Source organism: Microtus ochrogaster, unplaced genomic scaffold (assembly GCF_000317375.1).
Source record: "Microtus ochrogaster isolate Prairie Vole_2 unplaced genomic scaffold, MicOch1.0 UNK1, whole genome shotgun sequence".
NCBI classification, from domain to species: domain Eukaryota; kingdom Metazoa; phylum Chordata; class Mammalia; order Rodentia; family Cricetidae; genus Microtus; species Microtus ochrogaster.
This window is the reverse complement of record NW_004949099.1, coordinates 7835892-7858653: the sequence shown is the minus strand read 5'-3', so window position 1 is coordinate 7858653 and position 22762 is coordinate 7835892. Positions and strand designations below refer to the sequence as shown.

General features: G+C 42.2%; 1 protein-coding gene and 1 non-coding gene across 19 annotated transcripts in view; one reads left to right on the top strand and one right to left on the bottom strand.

Moving 5' to 3' along the window:
* Window positions 1-22762, top strand: part of Magi1 (membrane associated guanylate kinase, WW and PDZ domain containing 1) — a 618461-nt gene that overhangs the window by 482190 nt on the left and 113509 nt on the right. For all 18 annotated transcript variants that reach the window (XM_013352986.2, XM_026788194.1, XM_026788185.1 and 15 more), the window contains one exon: window positions 14951-15157. In XM_013352986.2, the coding sequence (XP_013208440.2) occupies window positions 14951-15157 (207 nt within the window). The remainder of the gene's footprint in view (window positions 1-14950; window positions 15158-22762) is intronic.
* On the bottom strand, window positions 13495-13601 carry LOC113458058. Its single transcript, XR_003378499.1, has one exon. It is a non-coding gene; the product is annotated as a U6 spliceosomal RNA (small nuclear RNA).

Sequence of the window (22762 nt, the reverse complement as noted above, 5' to 3'; positions counted from 1 at the left end):
GGGAGGAGGCGGAAATCCTCAATAAATAAATAAATTTAAAAAAAAAAGTGTGTGCCAATACACCCAATTCATATATATTTTCAAATCTATGACATTGCTACTTTTGATTGTATCACTATTAGAAGCCAAACTAATTACTAGTTAAAATATAACAATGGAATTCATTTTTTTGTAGTTTTTGGGTTTTTTTTTTATTAAAAATAGATGTTTTTCATATGATACATTCTGATCATGGTTTCCCCTCCCCCAGGCTCTTCTGAGATTCCCCTCTAATTCTACAGAAGCCCTCTCCTATTCTTCGATATTACTCCTAGCCCAAGCTGAATTGGGATTGCTTCTAATATTCTATCAGGCCTCAATCATGAATTGCCCCAAGACTAACCCTTAAACTCTCCTGAAATTAATCTGAAGTCTACATCTCTACAGACTGCTATAGTAGTAAACAGATCTTCAACACCCACTCAACAAAGGGAAGGCAAGGTATCCATACCAAGAGACCTTACCAAAGACCTAATCCCAGGTGCTTAGGTCCCATCACCAAAACACAAGTAACATGGATAACCAATCCAATAGGTAACCACCAAAAATCAGCCATCCTAGGGTAATGGTCCTAAGAAAAGCAACTTAAATGATGTACAAGACAGTGATTTTAAAATAACAATAACAAAATAATTAAGAAACTCAAGGAGCATCTGAATAAATAGTGGAATAAAGATAATAAAAACACAGTTGAATGAAATAATAAAAGCAATTCAAACTGTGTAAATAGAACTTAGTAAGAGAGAAGCTCAGAAGAAAAAAAACAAAATGAAATAATACTCCAAAATTTCAGAAATTGAAACAAAAAATTCATAGAACAGCCTCATCAGTATACTGGATCAAGGAAAAGTGAGAACATCAGGTCTTGAGACAATTCAGAAGAGTTGAATCACATAGTCAAAGAATATATTAAATAAAAAAAAAGCAAAAAGTCACAGACACAACATATAAGGGACTCTAGGACACCCAGTAATAGCAGGAGAGCAGATATAAAAGGAAAAGAGACTTGGGTGAAAGACACAGAAAATATTGTCAACAAAATCAAAGATGAAAACTTCCCTAACCGGGGGAAGAAGATGCACATCACAACCCAAAGGCATACAGAACAACAAATAAACACAACCAGGAAGAAACTTTCCACATAAACGTGAAAATAGTAAATGTACAGAGCAAAGAAAGGATACAGAAGAAGAGGATGATGATGCGGGGGAGCTATTTCAGTGGAGACCGGAAAACCGGAAACAGTTATGCAAGCCATAAAAGACATCAGGTACCAGGCCAGACTACCATACTCAGCAAGATTATCAGTTGTATCAAAGGAAGAAGGAAAATTTTTCATAACTAAAACAGATTGTAAGAATTTAGGACCACTAAGCCAACTCTACAGAGATGTGGAGAGAAAGTTAAACACGCCCAAGAAGGTATAGGAAATAGAACACGTAATTGAAAGATATCTAATGAAATACCACAAAGTAACAGGAATTAGTACATATTGCTCAATAATTCTTTTCTATTGGGGGGGGGGGTTGAGATAGGTTTTCTCAGTAACTTTGGAGCCTGTCCTGAAACTAGCTCTTATAGAGAAGGCTGGCTTCAAACCCACAAAGATCTGCCTGCATCTGCCTCCTGAGTGCTGGGATTAAAGGCGTGCGCCAGCACTGCCTGGAATGCTCAATAATTCTTAATGGTCTCAACTCCTAGCAGATACACACAGACTAACAGATTAGAAAATGGGGTACATTTTTTGTTGCTTCCAGGAAACACACGCCACACTTAATAATAAGCACCACCTTAGGGTGAAGTAAAAGGAAAAGATATGAAACTAGAATCAAGTAGAGTAGTTAATCTAATATCTGGAAAAATTAGGCTTCAAACCAAACTACTCTGAAGAGATAAGGAGAAATACTTAATACTCATCAAAATATTAATCTACTAATCACAGGCTAACCATATATGCACCAAATACAGGAACAGACAATTTTATTAAAGAATCACTATTAGATCTAAAGCTAGAGATTGATCCCAACATGGTGATAGTGGGTAGTTTCAATTCCACACTTAGCAGGAGACAAGCCACTGAGGGGGAAGTTTATACTCAGAAACTCTGGAGTTAAAGTACATTGAATCAAATCAACCTACCAGATTACCCATAGAGCATTCCTCCCAAACACTAAAGAATACACTCTCTTCTCAGCAGCCCGTGAAGCTTTCTCCAAAATAGACCAGGTATTAGCACGAGGCAAGTCTTAACAAATATAGAACAAGTGAATCACACACTGTGTTCTGTGACCATAGAGAATAAAGCTGAGTATCAACAGCAGTAGAAACTACACAAAGCACACCTTACTTATGGAAACTAAACAGCACACTACTGCATGACAGTTGGGTCAAGTAAGTGGTCAAGAAGGAAATGAGTGAAGATGAAAACCCAACATTCCAAAGTCTGTGTGATGTAGTGAAAAGCTGATAGGAAAGCTTATAGTACCATGTACCCGTGTCAAAAAATCTGAAAAACCTCAAACTAACAACTGTGTTGCCCTGGAAGACCTTGGAAAATTCAAAACAAACCCAAAAGCAGTATATAAGAAGAATATTCTGGTTATTTATTTATTTATTTATTTATTTATTTATTTATTTATTGTCAGTTTGACACAGCTAGGATCATTTGGCAAGAAGAAACTTCACCTGAGTAAATGCCCCCATCAGACTGGCTTGTAGGCAAGACTGGGGGGGGGGGCATCTTCTTCATTAATAATTTATGTGGGTGGGCCAAGCCTTCAGTGGGTGGTGCTATCCCCCGGCAAGTGGTCCTGGGTTGTGTAAGAGAGCCAACTGAGCAAGCCATAGAGAGCAAGCCAGTAAGGAATGTCCCTCTGTGGTCTGGCTCCAGTTTCTGCCTCTAGACTGTGGTCTTGATCACTTGCCCTGACTTTCCCTTCATGATGGACATTAAGCTATAAAATAAACCAAGCCCTTTCCTTCTCTAGTTGATTTAGATCATGTCTTATCACAGTAATAGAAACATCAAACTAAGTCAGAAAGATAATCAAAATTGGGGCTCAAATTAATGAGATAGAAACAGAAAGAAATAAAACAAAGAATAAAAACAACAGTTGGTTCTTTGAAAAGATTTAACAAGGTTGGCACTATGGTAGCCATATTAACCAAAAGAGGGTATCAGGATCCAAATGAATAAAATTGGTAATAAGAAGGAAGGCATCACAATATATACTGAAGAAATTCAGAGAAAATCATCAACATACTTTTAAAATTTATATTTCCCCCAACTAAAAAATCTAAAAGAGATGGATGAGAAAAATATATGGCCTACCAAAGTTATAATAAGATGAGAGAAATAATGAATAAATAATGAAAGTGTGGTATATTTATACAATTAAATATTAAGAAAAATTAAATTATAAAATTTACAGTTAAGTAGATAGAGCTGGAAACAATCATTCTGAGTGCAGTAATCCAGACCCAGAAGGAAACGTATTTTCTCATTTGTGGATGTTAGCTTTCAACTTTCAGATATGTATGCTTTGCTTGTAATATTCATAAATGTCAGGAAATAAGTAAGGGACTATGAAAATAGCTTTCAAGGGAAGGGCGCTAGAACTCAGTAGTATAGAGGGCTAACAAGTAATAATGGAACAGGAGGGGTTAACATGGGGTTGGGTAGAGGAGAAACTTGGGGAGAGATAAATAACAGTAATGATCTTCCAAAAAAATCATTTGGAAATCTACCACTATAGAAGCTTCCTAAAATATATACATGCACATATATGAAAAGAGTTAAAGTGGAGCTACCCTATAACCAGATTACGGTGCCGGGTCTGATCAGGAGTCGCACCCAGCTCAGATCCAACAGTCTTTCTCAACCCCAAGAATATCCTGGATGTAACAGGCAGCCTGTGAGTGCTGCACTGACTTCCCGGCCCAGCAGAAGGGAAGCAAATATCTCATTGTCTTCAAGTGTATTTCTATGAATGCTGGTTGGTTGTTTTAGAACTGAAGTTTTCTAATACACCAATTCAACCCTTTCCACTTCTTTATGCATTTTTCTCTGCTTGCTCTCCAGCCTTTGGCCTTTTGCTGGTTTAATTTTACACCCATATGAGAAGGCTCTTCACTTTTTGAAACCAACTAGAGTTTGACTTTTGCAAGCTGAGAGCAAATGAAATTTTTATTAAATGCCAGCTACTGCTCTAGGAGTAATGCTGCTAGATCCCCAGAGGCTTTGCTCTCACCCGCCGCCCCTGGACCATCCCTCAACAGTGGCTGTGTCTGGCGAGAGACACTCAGGAGCAGCCTAAAGCCACCTGTGCCTGAATCTCAGCCCTGTGCCATGGAGCTGTGTCCCCTCTGGCAAGTCACTTTCTGCTCAGTTTCCATTTTCCTCTTGGAGATTACAGTGCTTCCGTGTGAGCTGGCCTGAATGAGGGAGCGATTGCAAAGTGCTTAGCTGAGTGCCTGGCACAGGTACACGCCCAGTCAGTGTTAGCTCTGGCATGCATGCACAACTTAGGGAAATTGCTGCACAGTGTCTTCCCACCTCCTCCTTGTAAGCCAGGGCATCTGCCAGTCGAGTGTATGTATTTACTTCCCAGGTTCCCCCCACCTTTTTTGCCATCTGGAATTTCTTTTGGCCTTGATGGAGCAAGGAATAGCCTGGTATTACAACAGAGTGCTCTTATTTTCCCTCTTTTTACTTCCAGGTCTAAGATGCTGTGAGCTGAGCAGGCTGAAACTATGAGCTGAAACAGCTCTTCTCCTTAAAAACAAACCAAACTATACAGAGTAGTCTCAAATATGGCATTCAAAATAATTGTATTTGATTGCTTTATTTCAGATAAGTGTCCTCAAGAGCTATGCAATAAAGGCCCATCAATGTTACGATTTAAGGCAGTGTGACCCTGGCAGGTTCCCCTGCTGGTGTGGGGTACAGACAGATATGACATTCAGAGAGAACTTGGGTATAGAGTTTATTTAATGGGTATTGGGAAGGGTTTTTAAGGGTAAGAGGTTATGGTGGGGGTGGGCATGGAGAAAAGGGAGGCCAGAGAAAAAGAGGAAGGGGGAAAGGAGAGGCAGAGGCTGCCTCTTCAGAAGGATAGACAGAGAGAGAAATAGGAGGTGAGAGATCAGCCTGGCAGGAAGGAGAGATTGGGGGTGAGTGGAGCTTGTCTCTTAAAGGAACAGGGTACCCAGGTGACAGGGCAGGGCAACAGAATTATAACATTTTGTTTCCTAGCCTATGGTGCTGCTGAGAAGTGTTGGAACTGCTAAAAAATGGAGTCAGTTGGAAGGCTTTGGGGACTTCATATGGAACATGCTGGTGAGGGGAATATTGAGAATGTGGCTTCTTCTTTCTCTCTTTGGTTCTTGGCCGCTTGGCATGAACAGATTACTCCTCTATGGCATGTTACTTTCCCCTGTCCCAATGTCTTGCCTTGCCACCGGGCCAAAACAAGGAAAAAGAGCCATCTGATTCTGGATTAGAACTTCTCCGTTAGGTTCCAATGGAGCAGGGTGGAGGAAAATGAGGGCAGAGGCAAGCAGATCTCTGTGAGTTCAAGGCCAGCCTGGTCTACAGAGCTAGTTCTAGGACTGACAGGGTGGCTACATGGAGAAGCCCTGTCTCGAAAAACCAAAAACTCAAAACCAAAGTAAAATACATTCTGAGAGGGCGTTCTGCAGAATGGTAAAGAGTCGATAGCAGGTGCTGTCTCAAACTTCCCCAAATTAGTGCTGTCCATTGAGAGTTTTATTCAGGGTACCTCACTCGGCCTATTTTCAACTATGCCTATGGTAGCCACTAACCTCAGCTGTGCGTGTGGTACCCACTAACTTCCTGAATCTTTAGACTGAACAGGTGCAATTATTGTCTAGATTTGCTTTTTACTTTTTAAATTATATGTCTGCGTATGTGCCCTGTAGTGGCATTTCAAATGTATTTTAATAAATAAAGACTGCCTGAAGATCTGAGAGTAAAACAGCCCCACTGGTCAGATTATTACAAACCAGATTATGGTAACACACACCTTTAATCCCAGTAGCCACTCTAGCTGCCATAAAAATCGGGTGGTGTACACCTTTGATCCCAGCCCTAGAGAGGAATATAAGATGAGGCAAGACAGCTCTCAGAAGTGTGCTAGGGACTGAACTCTAGTCCTCTGCAAGAACAGCAAGACCTTTTCATGCTGAACCATCTCTCCGACTGGAACAGTTGAGGTTTTGTGAGTTTTTTTTTCTTATTTAACACTTCTTTCAGAGTTTTTTATAATATATTTCAATCAGTCTTACTCCCCTCCCCCAACTCTTTCCAGATTAAACCCACCATCTCTACCACACACTCTTGTGTGTCTACCTCCTGCCCCAAATCCTTCCAGACAAGTTCGTGCTGCCCAGATAGCCTTGGGTATGTGGTCTTCCCCTACAGAGTGGTCCATTAGGCTCTCCCTCTCTCAGCTAATGCGCATCAGTAGACCCACATTCGGAATGGTGTGTCCAGCCCTCTTTGTCATGCTGGGATTTGTTCTGGCTTGGCTTTCCACAGGTTTAGTGCACACTGTTGTAGCTACTGTGAATTCATACATGGGCCTAGTGCGATGGCTCTGAGGTTAAGGGCAATTACTATTCCTGCAGAGGACCCAAGTTAAGTTCACGGCTTCCAGTGTAGCTCACAATGGCCTGTTAATTCCAGTTCCTGGGAGATCTTATTACTCTGATCCTTTTTGATATATACTGCCCTCTCTCCCTCCCTTACACACACTCATACACACACAATCACACACACACTAAATATTAAAAAGAATAACTTTTTTTTTTTGGTTCTTCAAGACAGGGTTTCTTTGTAGCTTTGGAGCCTGTCCTGGAACTAGCTCTTGTAGATGAGGCTGGCTTTGAACTCAAAGAGATCCACCTGCCTCTGCCTTCTGAGTTTTGGGATTAAAGGCGTGCACCACCACCACCCGGACAAGAATAACTAATAATAAATTTTTAAAAGTTGAATTTTTAAATTCACCACAGTAGCTGGCCACTGTATTTATTTCAGTACCATTTTTGAATAAAACATTATTCTAGGAGAAGTAAAGTCCCACAGAAGAACCTCAGCAAACCCATATTGAGCTGAATTTAGATCCCCAGAATCCTTGGAAAGCTTAACACAGTAGCACAAATCCACAGAAAACCTGGACACTAGAGGGCATGTGTCTATAACCTCTACACTCTCCCACTGAGATGGGAGACAAAAATGAGAGACCCATTGGAAGCTAGCCTGGAGTGTACAAGGATGAGTCCAATAGAGACCCTGTTTGTTTCAAGACAAGATGGAAATCAAGGACCATCATAACACCTCCCACAAACATGCATGTTCATGGCACACATGCTCCAGAACTCACGTTTATGTGCATGTGACCATAGATACATCACAGAACACCCTACTCTGCATTTTATCTGGAAGTTGGTGCTGTGGTTAGCTAGAACTGCATGGGTGGTGGTACTAATGACAGTTGGTTGAATCTAGAGTATTAGTGTAACCAAAGAGATAAATTTGGTGATGTGGAGGAAAGAAGAGATAAGTGACAGTAATCCTCCTAGCCTCTTGGCTTCTAGATCTGGGTCTATGTTGCTAACATTTGCTAAGATCATAAACACTAGCTGACTGCGGAGAGAAGGAGGCAAGGGGAGCATGGTTTTTAGATTATATAGTGAACCCTGTCTCCAAAAAGAAGTAAAGAAATGCTGTAATTGGACCAGGTTTAAGGAGTAGGCAAGGCCTCTGGCATGGAACTGCTCTCTTACCAGTTGTAACTGTTGACAGCTGCGTGTACTCCCAACAGACTCTCCAGTAGGCATAGAAGTTGTTAGTGGGGTGTGTCACTGATCTGCTTCACATCTTGAACCAGCTCAAACCAGTTTCTTGTCCTTTTCCTGGACAGACAAAAGTATCAAAGCAAATCAGAGAAAATAAAAATAAACCCCTTGGTCTGACTTTCTAATTATGCACTGAGCTAATTTTTTTGTTGTTGTTGTCATACTTGAAATACAGCAACTGAACTATCCTTGTTGGGTCTTGCTTTTTTTCTCCCCTCCTGCTGATATTTTTACAATCCTGGTTGCTGCCTTAGTGCCCACCCTTGGGACTTCCCTGGGAGAGCGTTTACAAGGGATGGACTATTCAGTGGGGCTGGTTCTGAACATGCCTGCTTTACAAATGCCTCTGGGTAGAAGAGACTGATTATACACTTGGAGCGTCGCAAAGGTTTTCCTTCAGCCTAGAAGTGCAGTGCCAGGGTGACATTTGAGACTGGAGTTTTGTGTTGCATATTTCTGCATGCTAATTAGAAAGGGGATGTCAGTGTTCAATAATGGGATTGTTTTGCTTCCTAGAAGATCTGCAGAAAAGCAGCTGCCAGCAGTATACTTTTGGGGGACAGAGATATAAAGTGGGGTGAAGAGAGTTCATGTTTGTCATTGAGGAAAATGAGACCGTCTGGAGTCCTGTTCTTTGGCGGGCCCTGGGAGCCGTCTGTTGTGATAAGCTCTGCTGGCAAACTGTGCTGTGGAATGTTCTCTGTTGATAATGAAAGTAACCAAATGAAACCTGTGCTGTCTTTGGCTTTTCCCTGAATCTGAAGATGGTGAGGCTAGAGCTAGGGAAATTTTATTTAATTTCTTGCTCAGAGATCCTAAGAGATTTCTGGAGTTGAGGAGTATGAGGATGTTAGACACAAACAAATCTATGTTTTAATGCCCTTCATCATTTACAAATTATGGGCTTTCATCTCCTTGAACTGAAAAATGAGACTACTGGTTCCTTTTGCTGCAAGATAACTATAAATACTAGCTTGTCTCCTCTTTGGTCTCATACTCAAAGTCATGGGTACAGAGGAACATCTAATTACAGGATTTGGTTTATTATCCTTTTTATATATAAATATATGTTTACAGGGTGGGGCATATGGGTAAAGGGATAGTAGAAAGTGATGGGAGGTTTTTGAATGTCATAATGGCAGAGTAGCATCGGGATGTGCTATTCAGGAGTCACTAATAGAGTGGAAAGACATGCCAAGAGTCATGTCATTTAAAACTGGATCCGCAGTACTGGTGTCTAGGATGATCCTTGGCTGGGGTTTATGTGTGCTGTCACTGCTTGTTCCTTTATACCTTCTGCAAAGTATGGCTGAGTGACACTGTGTACCTTATAGACTGTGGCAGCCCTCAGGGAACACAGACGTGCACAGAAACAGTAGTGGCTACTGCCACAGAGAATTTATAACCCAGAAGTGAGAACCGATGTGAAGTCAAACCACTCGATACATGTGGCGGAAGACGTTAAAAAGGGAGCTGTGTGTGTCCCCCGTTAACACACCGGGTCTGATCAGAGTGTGGCTTCGATCCAGCCTGTGGGGTCACAGATAATGCCCTGAGGACAGGTAGTAGTAAGGATGAGGGACAAAGGGAAGGGTGGGTACAAGAGCCATGAGCTGTTGAGGGGGCCCAGTTTGAGGGGCTACTAAATGGAGCCCTGTGGAGTCAGAGAGAGAGCATGCAGAAGGCAGCAGCCAGGGCAAAACCAGTAGAGCTGGATGTCTGTGTTCACAGAGCGTATAGATGTCTCTCTGTTCTCGTAGAGGAGAGTGGAGGTTTTATAACACTACCTCCAAAGGAGAAGGGATCTTCGTCCACTTACACTTGACACTGCCCTCATTGGAAACATTTTGTCTGTGTTTCACTCAGGGAATGCCACTATTGCCCTGGGCTTTTGGTTATTTTCAAATGCTTAGCTTTAGAACAGAAAAGGGTTTTCTCATGCTGAACCAACAGTGGCACCCTACAAGAGCCCTCTGTGCTCCTCCCCTACAAAAGGGGGGATGGTTTTCTCTGTCTGAACATGGAGACCCTGAGGTGCAGCAGAATCACCTGGGCACTGGTTGGAATCTTGCGTATCAGGCCTACCCTGACCTATTGGACCAGCATCTGTAATTAATGTTCCTAGGCTGCTGTTTGCCTGCTGAAGTTTCACAACACTGATATTTGCTGTGTAAAGGGATTTGTTTCTTTACGTCTTACTGCTAGTATGTAGCTTAGTGCTTAGAATAAAGATTCTCTCCAAGGATAGAAATGAAATTATAACTTTGTGTAAGTTGAGAAGCTGCACAGATTTGATTCATTCCTGCTGAAAATCCAGGCATAGTACAGTCTTCCTTAAATGTTTCATAAAACTCTTAAACATTGATTTGCAGCCCTCATTAATTCATAAGTGTGAGTTAAAAACTATTTTCTTTGGCTTTGGTCATGGCACATAGATTGTGCCTGTTAATTAAGGCCAAGCCTTGCCTTCCTCTTTCCCTGCCTTCCTTTCCTTCCCTCCCCACCACCCCTGTTGGATTTTATTGAAGAATCTGTTCTGAAAATAGCAGAGAGGAAGAGAAATACATTCCCACTTGGGCTGGAGCCCGGGCACCTCAGGAAGTGTCTGATGGGTAATGTGGAGACTGTGGGACAGCCAGGTTCAGGGCTCATAGGAACGATGCAACCTGCCAAGCAATAACCGTAATTAATTGTCTGATCATTTGCAGTACTTCAGTTATTTCTGTCCTTCACACGGAGTCTCCTGTATATGCTGCATGTTCTCTGCAAGGTCTGTGCTTCTGCCTCAGCTGGACTTGGCCTACTTAGATCACACTGGAAGTTCTTGAAAAGATGGAGGTTTTTTGTTTTTGTTTTTGTTTTTTTTTGGAAGGCACAGTTTCAAAGAGGCAACAGAGTGCTGGGGTAGCCGTGGGACTCAGTATGTAACCCGCCTGCCTGCCTGTAGTTACATGGGAAAGATAGTCTATAATGCTACGCTCTTATTGACCAAAAGTCCAGGGTCCAGACGGATGCATCCAAAAGGAGTTGATTCAAAGGCCAGCTTACAGAGTCTGTGAGGACTTTGGGAAATTGTAGGTTTTTCTTCATCCATGCCATCACAAAAACCTTAAGGTAGTGACCTGGGTTTGGCTCCAAAGTGCCTATGTGGCGAGACCAATAGAAGAGAGTAAGGGCAGACTTTATCTTCACAAAGCCTTGATTCAATGAGTGTGTCAGGACTTGTTCTGGTGGCTGGGTTGCTTGGCTTTTGTCACCCTGACACCTAGAGTTACTTGAGAAAAGGAGCCTAGTTGAGAAAATGTTCCCTTTAGATTAGATTTCCTATAGACAAGTCTGTAGTACATTTTTCTTGAATCATGACTGACACAGGTGAGCAATGATAATCAGGAAATGAAGACGGCAAGGTCCCATCCTTTATCACCCTTTTTCAGTGGGTTCTAACTTGTAGATATCAACCTTCATTCAACATCTAATTCTAAAATGATGTGGTATATTAGTAATGGGGAGGAATTGAAATTAAATTCAGCAGTGTATTATCTCTGTTTGTTTGTTTGTTTAATTTATGGTGGAAGTTTATTTTTAAGCCAACAGTCTTAATTTCCTAAGCCTCACAAACACTCCTCAGTGAAAAAGTTGTGGTATTTGGTCTAGGCACACCTTTAAAGAGAGCATGGGATAGTCTCATGACCTTGTTGAGATGAAAGATGAGTGTGTGTTCTTTGTTACATGTTGCTAGCTTTTCCTTGTGCGAGGGTTAGCCCCTCACACCACTATGAGATGTCTTCCTTCAAGTTTCTTCCTCCCAACTCCTTGACCTCTAAGTTGAGAATATGAAAGATTTTTCTTTATAAGAGACCAACAGATTACTTCCTGTGTGAGAACTTAAGTCTTAACCAAGGCCTCCAACTGAGGTCTGCAGAGATTAAACATGGTGCCTTTTACCCCCCCCCCTTTTTTTATTAAGGTTATTTTATTTATGTGTATGATTGTTTTGCCTGCCTGTACTAATATGTACCACATGCATGCCTGTGCTCACAGATGTCAGAAGGGGATGTCAGATTCCCTTGAACTGAAGGTTCAGATGGTTGTGAGTCACCAAATGGGTGCTAGGAACTGAGCCCATGTCCTCTGTTGGAACATCAAGTACTCTCAGCAGTGGCTCCTTGCCCTGTTCCTCTGTTTTTTAACTATATGTCCAGGGTTTATTAGTGGCTTGATTATCACACCCCTCTCAAAAGAAAATAATTTTATGTGTGCTCATAAAAGTTATTGATTCAAAACACAATTTAAAGAAACAAATGTTAGGGTCGGAGAGATGACTCACTTATTGAGAATGCTTGTTGCTCTTCCAGACGAGCAGAATTTGGTTCCTAGAACCCCCACTGGGCAGATCACAACCATCCATAACTCCAGGTCCTGGGCCTCCTATGCTCTCTTCTGTCTTTCACAGGCACCCACACAAGCAAGCACAGCAGATGCTTGTAGATACACACATACACTCATACATAAAAGATTTGAGAGTTTGTTTAAAGAGTCTCTTCTAAAAATATTGCATTAGTGTTAAACCTTTTTTTTTTCTTTAAAAAAAATTAATTGTAGGGCCAGAGAAATAGCTCAGTTGCTGGAGAGTTGGCTAGTGTTCTTGGAATTTTGGGTGGGAACCAGCAGGCATACAAACAGTGGCAGTGCATGCCCCAGGAAGCAGAGGCAGCAGACCAGCCCCTCTGGGCCTCGTGAACGCAAACCACACTACAGGAAAGCAGATGTCCGTTAAAAGAAAATAGAGAAGTAATGATAGTTAGAAGCGAGAACCTGGTAGAAGCACACTCTTTGTCCAGGCATCCACCCTATGGGCACCCACTGTAGTGGTTATCAAATATGTTTTCCAAGTCTAGATTAGTCATAAAGTACTCAAGCTTTTTTTTCACATTGGGACACACCTCTTATATTCTCATTTAGGACAATATCAAAATCACTTGCTTTGAAACATAAATCTGTAGAAGAAAATTATCACTACTGTCATTATTTCTTCCACTCACTGTTTTCTTTTTTATTTAAATTTTTTTGGGGGGTGTCTTTGTTTTGTTTTATTTTGTTTTATTTTTGACTTTTGAGACAGGGTTTCTCTGTGTAGCAACTCTGGTTGTCCTGGAACTCAATTTGTAGACCAGGCTGGAGTCAAGGTATATGGCACCACCAACCCACCTTATTTAAATTTTTAACTATTTGTTTTTATTTTTTGAAGTTTCTGAGGATTCCGTGCATGAGTACTGTATTTACATTCTTTACACCCACAGCTTCCTTAGACTCCTCCCATGACTCCTGCTCTCTCATGAGAGAGACTCGTGACTTCTGCAGTTGTTCTTGTTACATAAATACACACACAAACTGCTAAGGCCCTTGGGTGCTGTTCATATGTATATGTATTTAGGGCTGACCACTCCGGGCTGAAGGAAACCAGTTCTCCCTTCTTCAGCAGCCATTGATTGACTGTGGCTCTCTATCTAGAGGCAGGGCTTCGGGAAACCTCCCATCCACATTGCCATGTCAGCTGGCCTTATCATTAAGCCACCTTCATATTGCTTACGTGAATTTCGGCTTTATGTCATGCTTGCACAGGGGCCCCGCATATCTTCTCTGTATTATTCCAATATTAGTATAAGTGCTGTCAAAGAGAGCACTTGATTAACTCTCTCTTACAAAGATTAAAGTTAAAAACAAACCTTTTTTAAAAGCATTGTTTCTCATTTTGAAAGTTAATTGAATTTAATAGTTAGAATTTAGTAATTACATGAAATTTAAAATAGACATATCTGGGGCTGGGCACATAGGTAATTATGTGTTTGTCATGTAAGTATAAAGACCTGAGTTTAGCCTCAGGACCCACATAACAGAATAGGCTGTAATAGTGTGTGCTTATAATCTCAGTGCTGGGGAGGAGGAGATAGGTGGATAGGGCCTCACTGGTCAGCTAGTCTAGCTGACTCAGCAAACTTCAAGCCAGGAGAGACCCTGCCTCAGAATTGAAGGTAGATGGTATGTAAGGAATGACACCTAAGATGTGAGTTGTACATGGTACGTGCACCCACGTATAAAAGTATACTCCATACATGTGTATGGACATATGAACAAACATACAAGTGAAAATCAAATATACATTTATAAAAATTAAAGTATCCATTTTGTTGGGCAGTAGTAGTTCACGCCTTTGATCCCAGCACTCAGGACATAAAGGCAGGAGAATCTCTCTGAGTTTGAGACCAGCCTGATCTACAAAGTGAGTTCCAGGATAGCCAGGACTGTTACACAGAGAAACCCTGTCTCAAAAGGAAAAACAAAAATGATCCACTTTATGTATCATTCATTCACATAGCAGAGGATAGTGGGGCCCGTACCAAACACGGGGAATTGAAGATGGTTAGAAGCAAGGGAAGACCATCCCTTGAAGAGTGTTTTCACCCAGGGGGCACTAGTGAAACAGTTTTCTGTTGGAACTTGGCAAGGATTTGTTCCTACCTGGCATAACCCCTATAGTCAGCCCTGCCATTCAGTTTAAGAGGTGCCACGTGGTGCTCACTGCCCTCCTTTTACAAAGTGCCCTGGTTCCCTCTTGAAGAGAGATGGAGACCTCGACCTTTGAGGCCTGGGAGGATCTTGGCAGTAATGCATTTTGTCTTCTGTGAGACTCACTCTTGATCTGGTTCAGCCCTATGTGCTTGCCTATGTAAGATGACCAATTGAAATTCAAATGCCATGACAATGAAGCGCCCCCATTCAGCACAGCCACTTTTGTTTTTGCCCTCGCTTCTTTGCATCGAAACCATGTGGCTTTCCTTTCCCTTCTGCAACCCCATAACTAGCTAGGTCGAAACGATGTCTTTGATAACCCATTCTAGACATGAAATGCAGCATGCTCTGGCTTTTCCAGCTTCGTGTTTTAATGCTCTAAGAGAGTTGGATGTGAATTCTTGGGGACAGAAAAAAAAAGTATTCATTTTGAAACATGCAAATGTGTCTCTCCATCACCTAGGAAACTATTATGGGACACCCAAACCTCCCAGCCAGCCAGTCAGTGGGAAAGTGATCACGACGGATGCCTTGCACAGCCTTCAGTCTGGCTCCAAGCAGTCGACCCCGAAGCGAACAAAGTCCTACAATGATATGCAAAATGCTGGAATAGTCCCCACGGAGAATGAGGAGGAGGACGATGTTCCTGAAATGAACAGTAGCTTTACAGGTAAGAAGAAACTGTTCCCTCTGAACGGATGTGCCAAAGTGGTGACTGGAGCCTTTTCACAAAGGTCCCAGCCAGTGTTCGGGGTTGTCAAGAGTCAGACTCTGACCATGGGGTGTCGGGTGACAGGTGGTCATTTCCTTGGTCTACGTACCATGCTTGCTCCTGAGAATCTTTGAACTTCACCCAAACCATCTTTAATGCATTAGGAATAAATATCTGCAATTTCGAACTGGTTTCTTTCTCTTCAAAATACTACAATATGTTTAAAAACTTCTTTACTCCATTGCTTGATTATTTTTATTTATTATTATAGGGGGGCAGATCGTGAGACATGATCATGGTTGCTTAGTATGAATTGAAACATAAAAATTTGTTTTATGAGGTTACTGTCGTTGAGGCGATGCTGGGGAGCTTCCAGAGCATCCTCTTCTCACCTAAGTAAAGTTATAATGGAGCCAGATCAGGTCTTCAGTTAACTTGTACAACTTTCCCTGTATATCCTCCAGGGGGAACGATGGGAAAATAAATATTGTAAGGCTCTATAATGCATGTGCATGCTGCATGACAGAGCATGGGTTCCTGAGAAGGTAAATATTATGAAGGGGTGGTGAAGGACGGGGCCTCTGGGCAATAGAAGACCCAGAGGCTTGGGTGCATATTTTCAGTTAGTGAGCGTATTTTTCACAGTATGGGGTTTGATCTGCATGCTATAGCTGAAAATGTAATAACTATATATGTATATGGCTATACTGTTCAAATTTGTACCACAACGCACGCGCACGGCCTATAGCGTATATGGAGTTGCTGATTGTTATGTGACTTACAAGCTCATCCTGCCTCCTCCATTTTGCCTCTATTTCTATTCTCCTTTCCTGTCTCAGAGTTGTAGCTAGGGATGGCTTATCCGTTTTCAGCATATTAGATCCTTTTCTCTCCGTACTGTCATTATCTAGTTAGACCCAGCCACAGTGAGTGGAAAGATTGGTCAGACTTATGCCTCCCTCCCTCCGCAGTCAAACTCTAATAGGATATTCAGGGAAAGGTTATTATAGTTAGACACCATATACGGCCTTTTGTACTTCCCAGAGGTTTTCTCAGATATTAAGTTCAGAATCCTAAGAGATGGCTATAAAAAGTTTTGATAATTTTATTATCAACGATAGTATAGCTCAATGTTTTTTGCAAGAAATACTGGGTAGAGAAGGAGTTACTTAGGCTTGGCTTGTGGTGGTTTTCCTTTACAGACAATATGCGTAGCGTCATTTGTGTGTAAAATGGCCGTATTAGAGTACTTCTAACTTTCTCTAAGAATTTGACTCTATGAAAATTTCCACTTTTTTCATTTAGGGTGGAATAGACGGTGACTGACCTTTAGTTCCAGTATCTAGAAGATATTTAAAGATATTTGCCATTATTATGCCTACTTTTATTAAAATCCACTGATTTCATTCCCTGGGAATATTTTGTGTGTTTATTGTGGTCTTCTCCAAAATGAAAACAGGTCATACACAAGTGTTACCATTTCTTTTAAAAAACACCGAATACTTTAATATCTTGGTAGATCAGTAGATAAGAATAGCAAATCATGATCTAACTCACAGCAAAGAGGAGGTCCCCAAAGAATATCCAGCAGACCAGACTCAGTGAAGCAGCTCTGCCAGCACAGGGAGCAGACGCCAGGAGTGGTCCCGAGGTGTGGATGCCTGGAGTAGACACAAGGAGAAGACCTTAGGAGTAGTCTCCTCAAGTAGACTCCTGGGGTGGTCTTTGCTAGACCACAGGAGTATTCCCCAAGAGTAGATCCCTGGAGTTGTCATCTGGAGTGGGTCCCAGAAGTCATTTCCCAAAGATAAGTTCCCAAGAATAAACCTCAGGAGTTGACCCCAGGAATAGACCCCAAGAGTAGGCCCAGGAATAGGCTTTAGTAGACCACGTAGTCTTCCCTAAGAGTAGATCCCTGGAATTGGCTCCAGAAGTGGTCTCTAGGATTTGTTCCCAGGAGCCTAGGGGCTCATGTTCCTTTACCTGTCTTCTACATACATGTTAAGGAGGCTTCTTGGTAGAAAATAAGACCAAATTCATGATAGTAGCTTCAGTTATTGGTGGGTTTCTTGTTTTTAAATACTATACATTTCTATTGGTAGAAGCCAGGTCTCAGAAAATCTGATTTCTTTATCATCCCCAGTTGAAATTCTAGCATCTAAGTATAGCATATGTTCCCAGACCATCATTGGTAAAACGTCTCATCATTAGTTTATACATAAAGCAGAAAGCCAAATGATCACCAGTTGCGCTCTTTAAGCTCCCACCTTAATACCAAGAAGGCAGGTAGCTTATACCACAAAGGGGTGGCATGTGCTGGAAGGATAAATCAGTGGTACAGTACATACCCAATGTGTACATTTTGGGTCTGGTTCCAGGCACTGGATCTGGGGATGGGGGTGAGGTGGGGTGAAGAAAGTAGAAGGAAAAGGAGAGGGGAAACAAAGGGTGGGGTAGCTTGATGTGCCTGTGTGATAGGGCAACGTCAGCATGCAAGGAATATGTTGAATGAATTACTAGTTCACAACATTAATGCTCTGCCGTGTACTAACTCCAACTGGTACTTTCCAATAATTAACAGCACTGTGATATATGTGTAAAAGGAGTTGTTCAAAGCATTTTGCACATATATACTTCTTTAAGTTGCAATCCACCAGCTGCTCTGAGCTAACAGTTCCTTGAACAGCAGTGGCAAAATGGGGTCTTAGCTCTGTTTTAGACTGGCTTTGCTAAAGCTATGACATTCATATCCAATACAGAAGTACTATGTGCCCATTAAAAATGATACTCACCAGAATGTTTAAAAATAACCTGATATTGCTGTAGTCCCTTGCTTGGATCATTTGAAGAAGTTATACCCCATAATCATGCCTGTGTAACATTCATTGTCAATAGCAGGACAACAGGGGAATAATGGCCACATGTACGCCGTGGGCATAGCTTGTGCCATCTTTATGAGATGACAGCAGACACTCAGCAATGAGCAGATACTAACCAAAGGACTGACTGAATTACAAAGCTAAGGGGAGCCACTAAAGACAGATTCTTCTTATATGTACTTAATGGTGGTAGAATTATACTGTCGGCCAAAGTACATGCTATTTAGACAGCCAAAAATGTTAAAGAGCCGTTTGGGGGACTGGAGAAATGAATCAGTGAGTAAGAGCATTTGCTGCTCAAGATTGAGAAGCTGAGTTCAAATCCAGTTGGGAATAAACACCCACATAAAATTAAGACTTTAAACAATTCCCATGCTATCTTAACCATTCTTTAGAGAACTGTTTGATGTAGCATGAATTCTAATTGTTCTTAATAATAAAAACTCAGAGTCAGCTACCTGGGGTGAAAGCAGAGGAGCAGAATGACCAGTCACTAGAGTTCTTACCTCTACCAACGCTCAGACCAAAGGGGTGACTCTGTCCTCAGACTGCATCCTCAAACTGACCACTGCTCCGACTGCTACCTCAGACAGCTCCTCAAACTGCATCTGAGCCTCTGTCTCCTCCCACCTTCTATTCCTCTCTCTACCCAGCCATGTCACCTCTGTCTCCACCTCCCTCGTTCTGGGGTTAAAGGCTTGTGATCCCAAGTGCTGGGATCACCTTTGTGTGAGCATTGTTTCTCTCTTAGACAGATTCAATCTCGCGTAGCACAGGCTGGCCTTGAATTCAGAGTTCCAAAGTACTGGGATTAAAGGTGTGTGCCACCACTGCCTGGCCGCTAGTGGCTTAGTTATGCTCTCTGATCTTCAGATAAGCTTTACTTATTAGAACACAAACAAAATATCACCACAGTCTGAAAACATAGTTCTTGTATGAGCTGAGTCTTCCTCAGTGTGATGTTTAAAGAAGTCCCTTTAAGTCGGGCAGTTGTGGCACATGCCTTTAGTCCATCCCAGCACTCATGAGACAGAGGCAGGCTGGTCTCTGAGTTTAATATAGCCTGGTCTACAGAGTAAGTTCCAGGAAAACCAGGCTACACAAAGAAACCCTGCATCAAAAAAAAAAAAAAATCAAAACTTTTTTTTTCTTTGGAACCTCAATCCTATTTTTTTGTAGCAAGGAGCAGGCACGTAGTTACTGGTGGGTCTGGGGGTTTCTTGGACACATGAGAAGTAAAATATCCAGAGGATTGTCCGAAGTGTGCGTTGACTTCTGTGGAATCATTCTGCATCTTTCTCACTCCATATCGCTGTCTGTTAGTAATTTTGAGATGATCCTTCTTTTTTTGTGTGATCTCCTTTCTGTTTTTGTAGATATCTGTGAATCTGTCTCTTTGATATCCATTGTAAACTGTTGCTGTTGTTTTTCTTTACTCTTCACTCTTTGGTCCTTTACCTCCCTTCCCCCTCCCTGCTCCCAAATAATCACATGGAGGCTTAATCTTATTTATGAATGCCCGGCCTTAGCTTGGCTTGTTTCTAGCAAGCTTTTTGTTTTATCTAATATTATCCCATTTATCTTTTGCCTCCGGGCTTTTTTCTTTATCCTATATACCTTTCTTTACTTCTTAATCCATGACTTGCTATGTAGCTGGGTAGCTGGCCCCTGGAGGCCTCCTCCTCCTTTCATTCCTCTTCCCTGATTTCTCCTGCTATTTATCCTCTCAGCCTGCCTGCCCTGCCGATCCTTTCTCCTGTCTCGCTGTTGCCTGTTCAGTTCCTTGTTAGATCAGTCAGGTATTTTAGACAGGCAAAGTAACACAGCTTCCCAGAGTTAAACAAATACAACATAAAAGAATGCAGCAATCTTTGCATCATTAAATAAATATTCCACAGAATAAACAAATGAACACATCTTCAACTAATATTCTACAACAGTAAACTTTTTGAAACAGACTTCACTTTATTTTTCTTGTATAAGAACCTTATGGGGTGGTCACAGCTGGAGCCTGGGTACTTTGAACAGAGAGAGACTCTGGTGTGGGTTTTCACAAGATAACCAGTGAATTGCTGATAAGGAGACTTGGTGAACACAGTCTTTTTCCAGAAGTCAGGGTTGGGTAGCTGTAGGTCTTAGAGATGGCATCAAAGATGACCTTGGCAAAGTTGCACAGGGTGGCAGTGTGGTCCCTAGCAGTCATCAATATAGGCCATCATCAGTAGCTTCTTGAGCACAGGAGCAAAGACCATGCCAGTGCCTCAGGGGGTAGGGATGAGACGCACCAACACAGAGCCACAGCAACCTGTAACTGCATAGAGCTGTGTGAAGCTTGTCAATCTTACTCCCCCAAGTAGCCTCTCCACTCAGGGACAATGAAAAGCTTGGTCAAGATAATGGCCCTGCTGATGGCAGTGGCTACTTCCATGGAGCACTTAAAGGCAAGACCACCATGACTATTGTGGTCTCAATAGTGAGAAAAGCCTTGAACCTGGTCCAGTGAACAGCCCAAATTTGCTTCTGCAGTGGCATGATCTTTAAAACCTCATCCTTTAGGGATGAACCAGGGACAAAAATCAGTAATCCCAGATTCCTTAATGGGCAGAGATAACAGGTAGATCTCCAGGGACTTGATCTTCATGTCCTTAATCTGGGAGCCCAGGTGACGGGGATCTCTCCACTCCTTGTCGTTAGCTTTGCCTTCATGAGCCCCATGGCCTGGAGAAGGCCATGAACTCAACCATGACAGTGGTTCCTAAAACCACTGCTGAGTCTTTGGCAGAAACTGCCACTGCCTCCTAATCCTGGGCCCCTGGGTCCTCCAGGCTCTCCAACTGCCCTGGCGTCATGCACCATTTGGGGTCATTTAAGAAGAGGGACTCTCAGTTGAGGAAATGCCTCTGTAAGGTTTGCTTGTAGGTATGTGTAGTGAATTTCCTTTGTTAATGATAGATGTGGGAGGGCCCAACTCTTTGGGGGTCATGGCCACCCCAAGGCAAGTGATCCTGGGTAGAAAAGAGGCTGAATAAGCCATGGGAAGTAACCAGCACTTTTCAAGACAAGATTTCTCTGAAGCTTTGGAGCCTGTCCTAGAACTAGCTCTTGTAGACCAGGCTGGTCTCGAACTCACAGAGATCCGCCTGCCTCTGCCTCCCAATTGCTGGGATTAAAGGCGTGCGCCACCACTGCCTGGCCAAGCAGCACTCTTCTATGGCCTCTGCTTCAGTTCCTATCTCCAGCTTCCAGCCTTGAGTTTCTGGCCTTAACTTCTCTCCATGGGTAGAGTACAACTGTAAGCTGAAATAATTCGTTTCCTCTCCAAACTGCCTTTGGTCTTGGTGTTCTATCACAGCAACAGAAATGGGACTGAGACACGTGACCTTCATTTCTTAGTCTTGCAACATGCACCTATTCCTGAACCAATGAAAAGAGCAAAAACGATAAACTATTCCTAAACCCAAGAGTGTGACTTAGAACCACGAATGGGTTTGTGTCTGTTTCTATCTGGACCACCCGGACACAGAATGGCCCCCAGACAGGAGCCTTAATGATGGCACCAGATTGAAAGGAGAGAGTTGTTGGCCAGGAAGTCCTACAGATGGCCGAGTCAGTGGTGCTAGGCTGTGGTAGAACTGCTCATCCTGTAGGCTTGGAATTGTGCCATCCAGCCTTTGGAGAGTCTCCTCATGTGTTGAGCTCACTAGCTGTGCATCAGACAGCCTGGGAACTGGTGTTTTATTCCTTACTCTGCTTTCACTCAGAAATGTCTACAGGGGAGTGACTATGAGAGACGGAAAAAAGACTATATCTTGATTAGTATGTTTTGAAGCCCCATGGAGATTGACATTTAATATCATGCTCCTCTATGAAAAGTCACCAGGGATATCAACAGTGCTGTTTATGGCTGTTTTGATGACATCATCCTTGATGTTTCTGGTTAATACGGAGGCAAGGAGACATATTCACTGAGAGCCTTCTTCTAAGATCCAAGTCAGATCAGCCCGCCCACATGATGCTGTTCTGAGGTAACTGTCTTGGTTTTCACAGGAACAGTCTCTTTAGCTTCCCAAAGGAGTCTCAGTTCTGACTCACTGCCATAGCTGTCTTAATATTCTAAACTTTTTTATATTCTTTTTAGCTTAATTTGACAGTATTTTATCTTTGCCAACATCTATCTGTAGTAGGAGGCCACTTGTTCATTCTGGCTGTGCAAACTATGAATAACCACACAGAAACTATATTATTTAAATCACTGCTTGGTCAATCACTTAAGTGTATTGGTATCTAGCTCTTATATCTTTGGTTAACCCATTTCTATTAATCTGTGTATCGCCACTTGGCTGTGGCTTACTGACAAGGTTCCATTGGCTGCTTGAGTCTTTTTCCTCTGGAGGCTCTATGGCTTCTTTTTCCCAGCATTCAGTTTAGCTCCCACCAACCCACACTTGCCTAGCTCTACTCTGCCCTATTACAGGCCAAGACAGCTTCTTTATTCATTAACCAATAAAAGCAGGACATAGACAGAAGGACTTCCCACACCATCTATCAAAAGTCCTCTAATAACTTATACAAAAAGCTACAAAAATGCCACTGAGTCTATGGGTTCAGTTTGATATTTTTCCCCTCTTCTGAATCATGAAACCTAATAAATTTGATGGAATGAGATCAGTTTGAGATTTTGGTA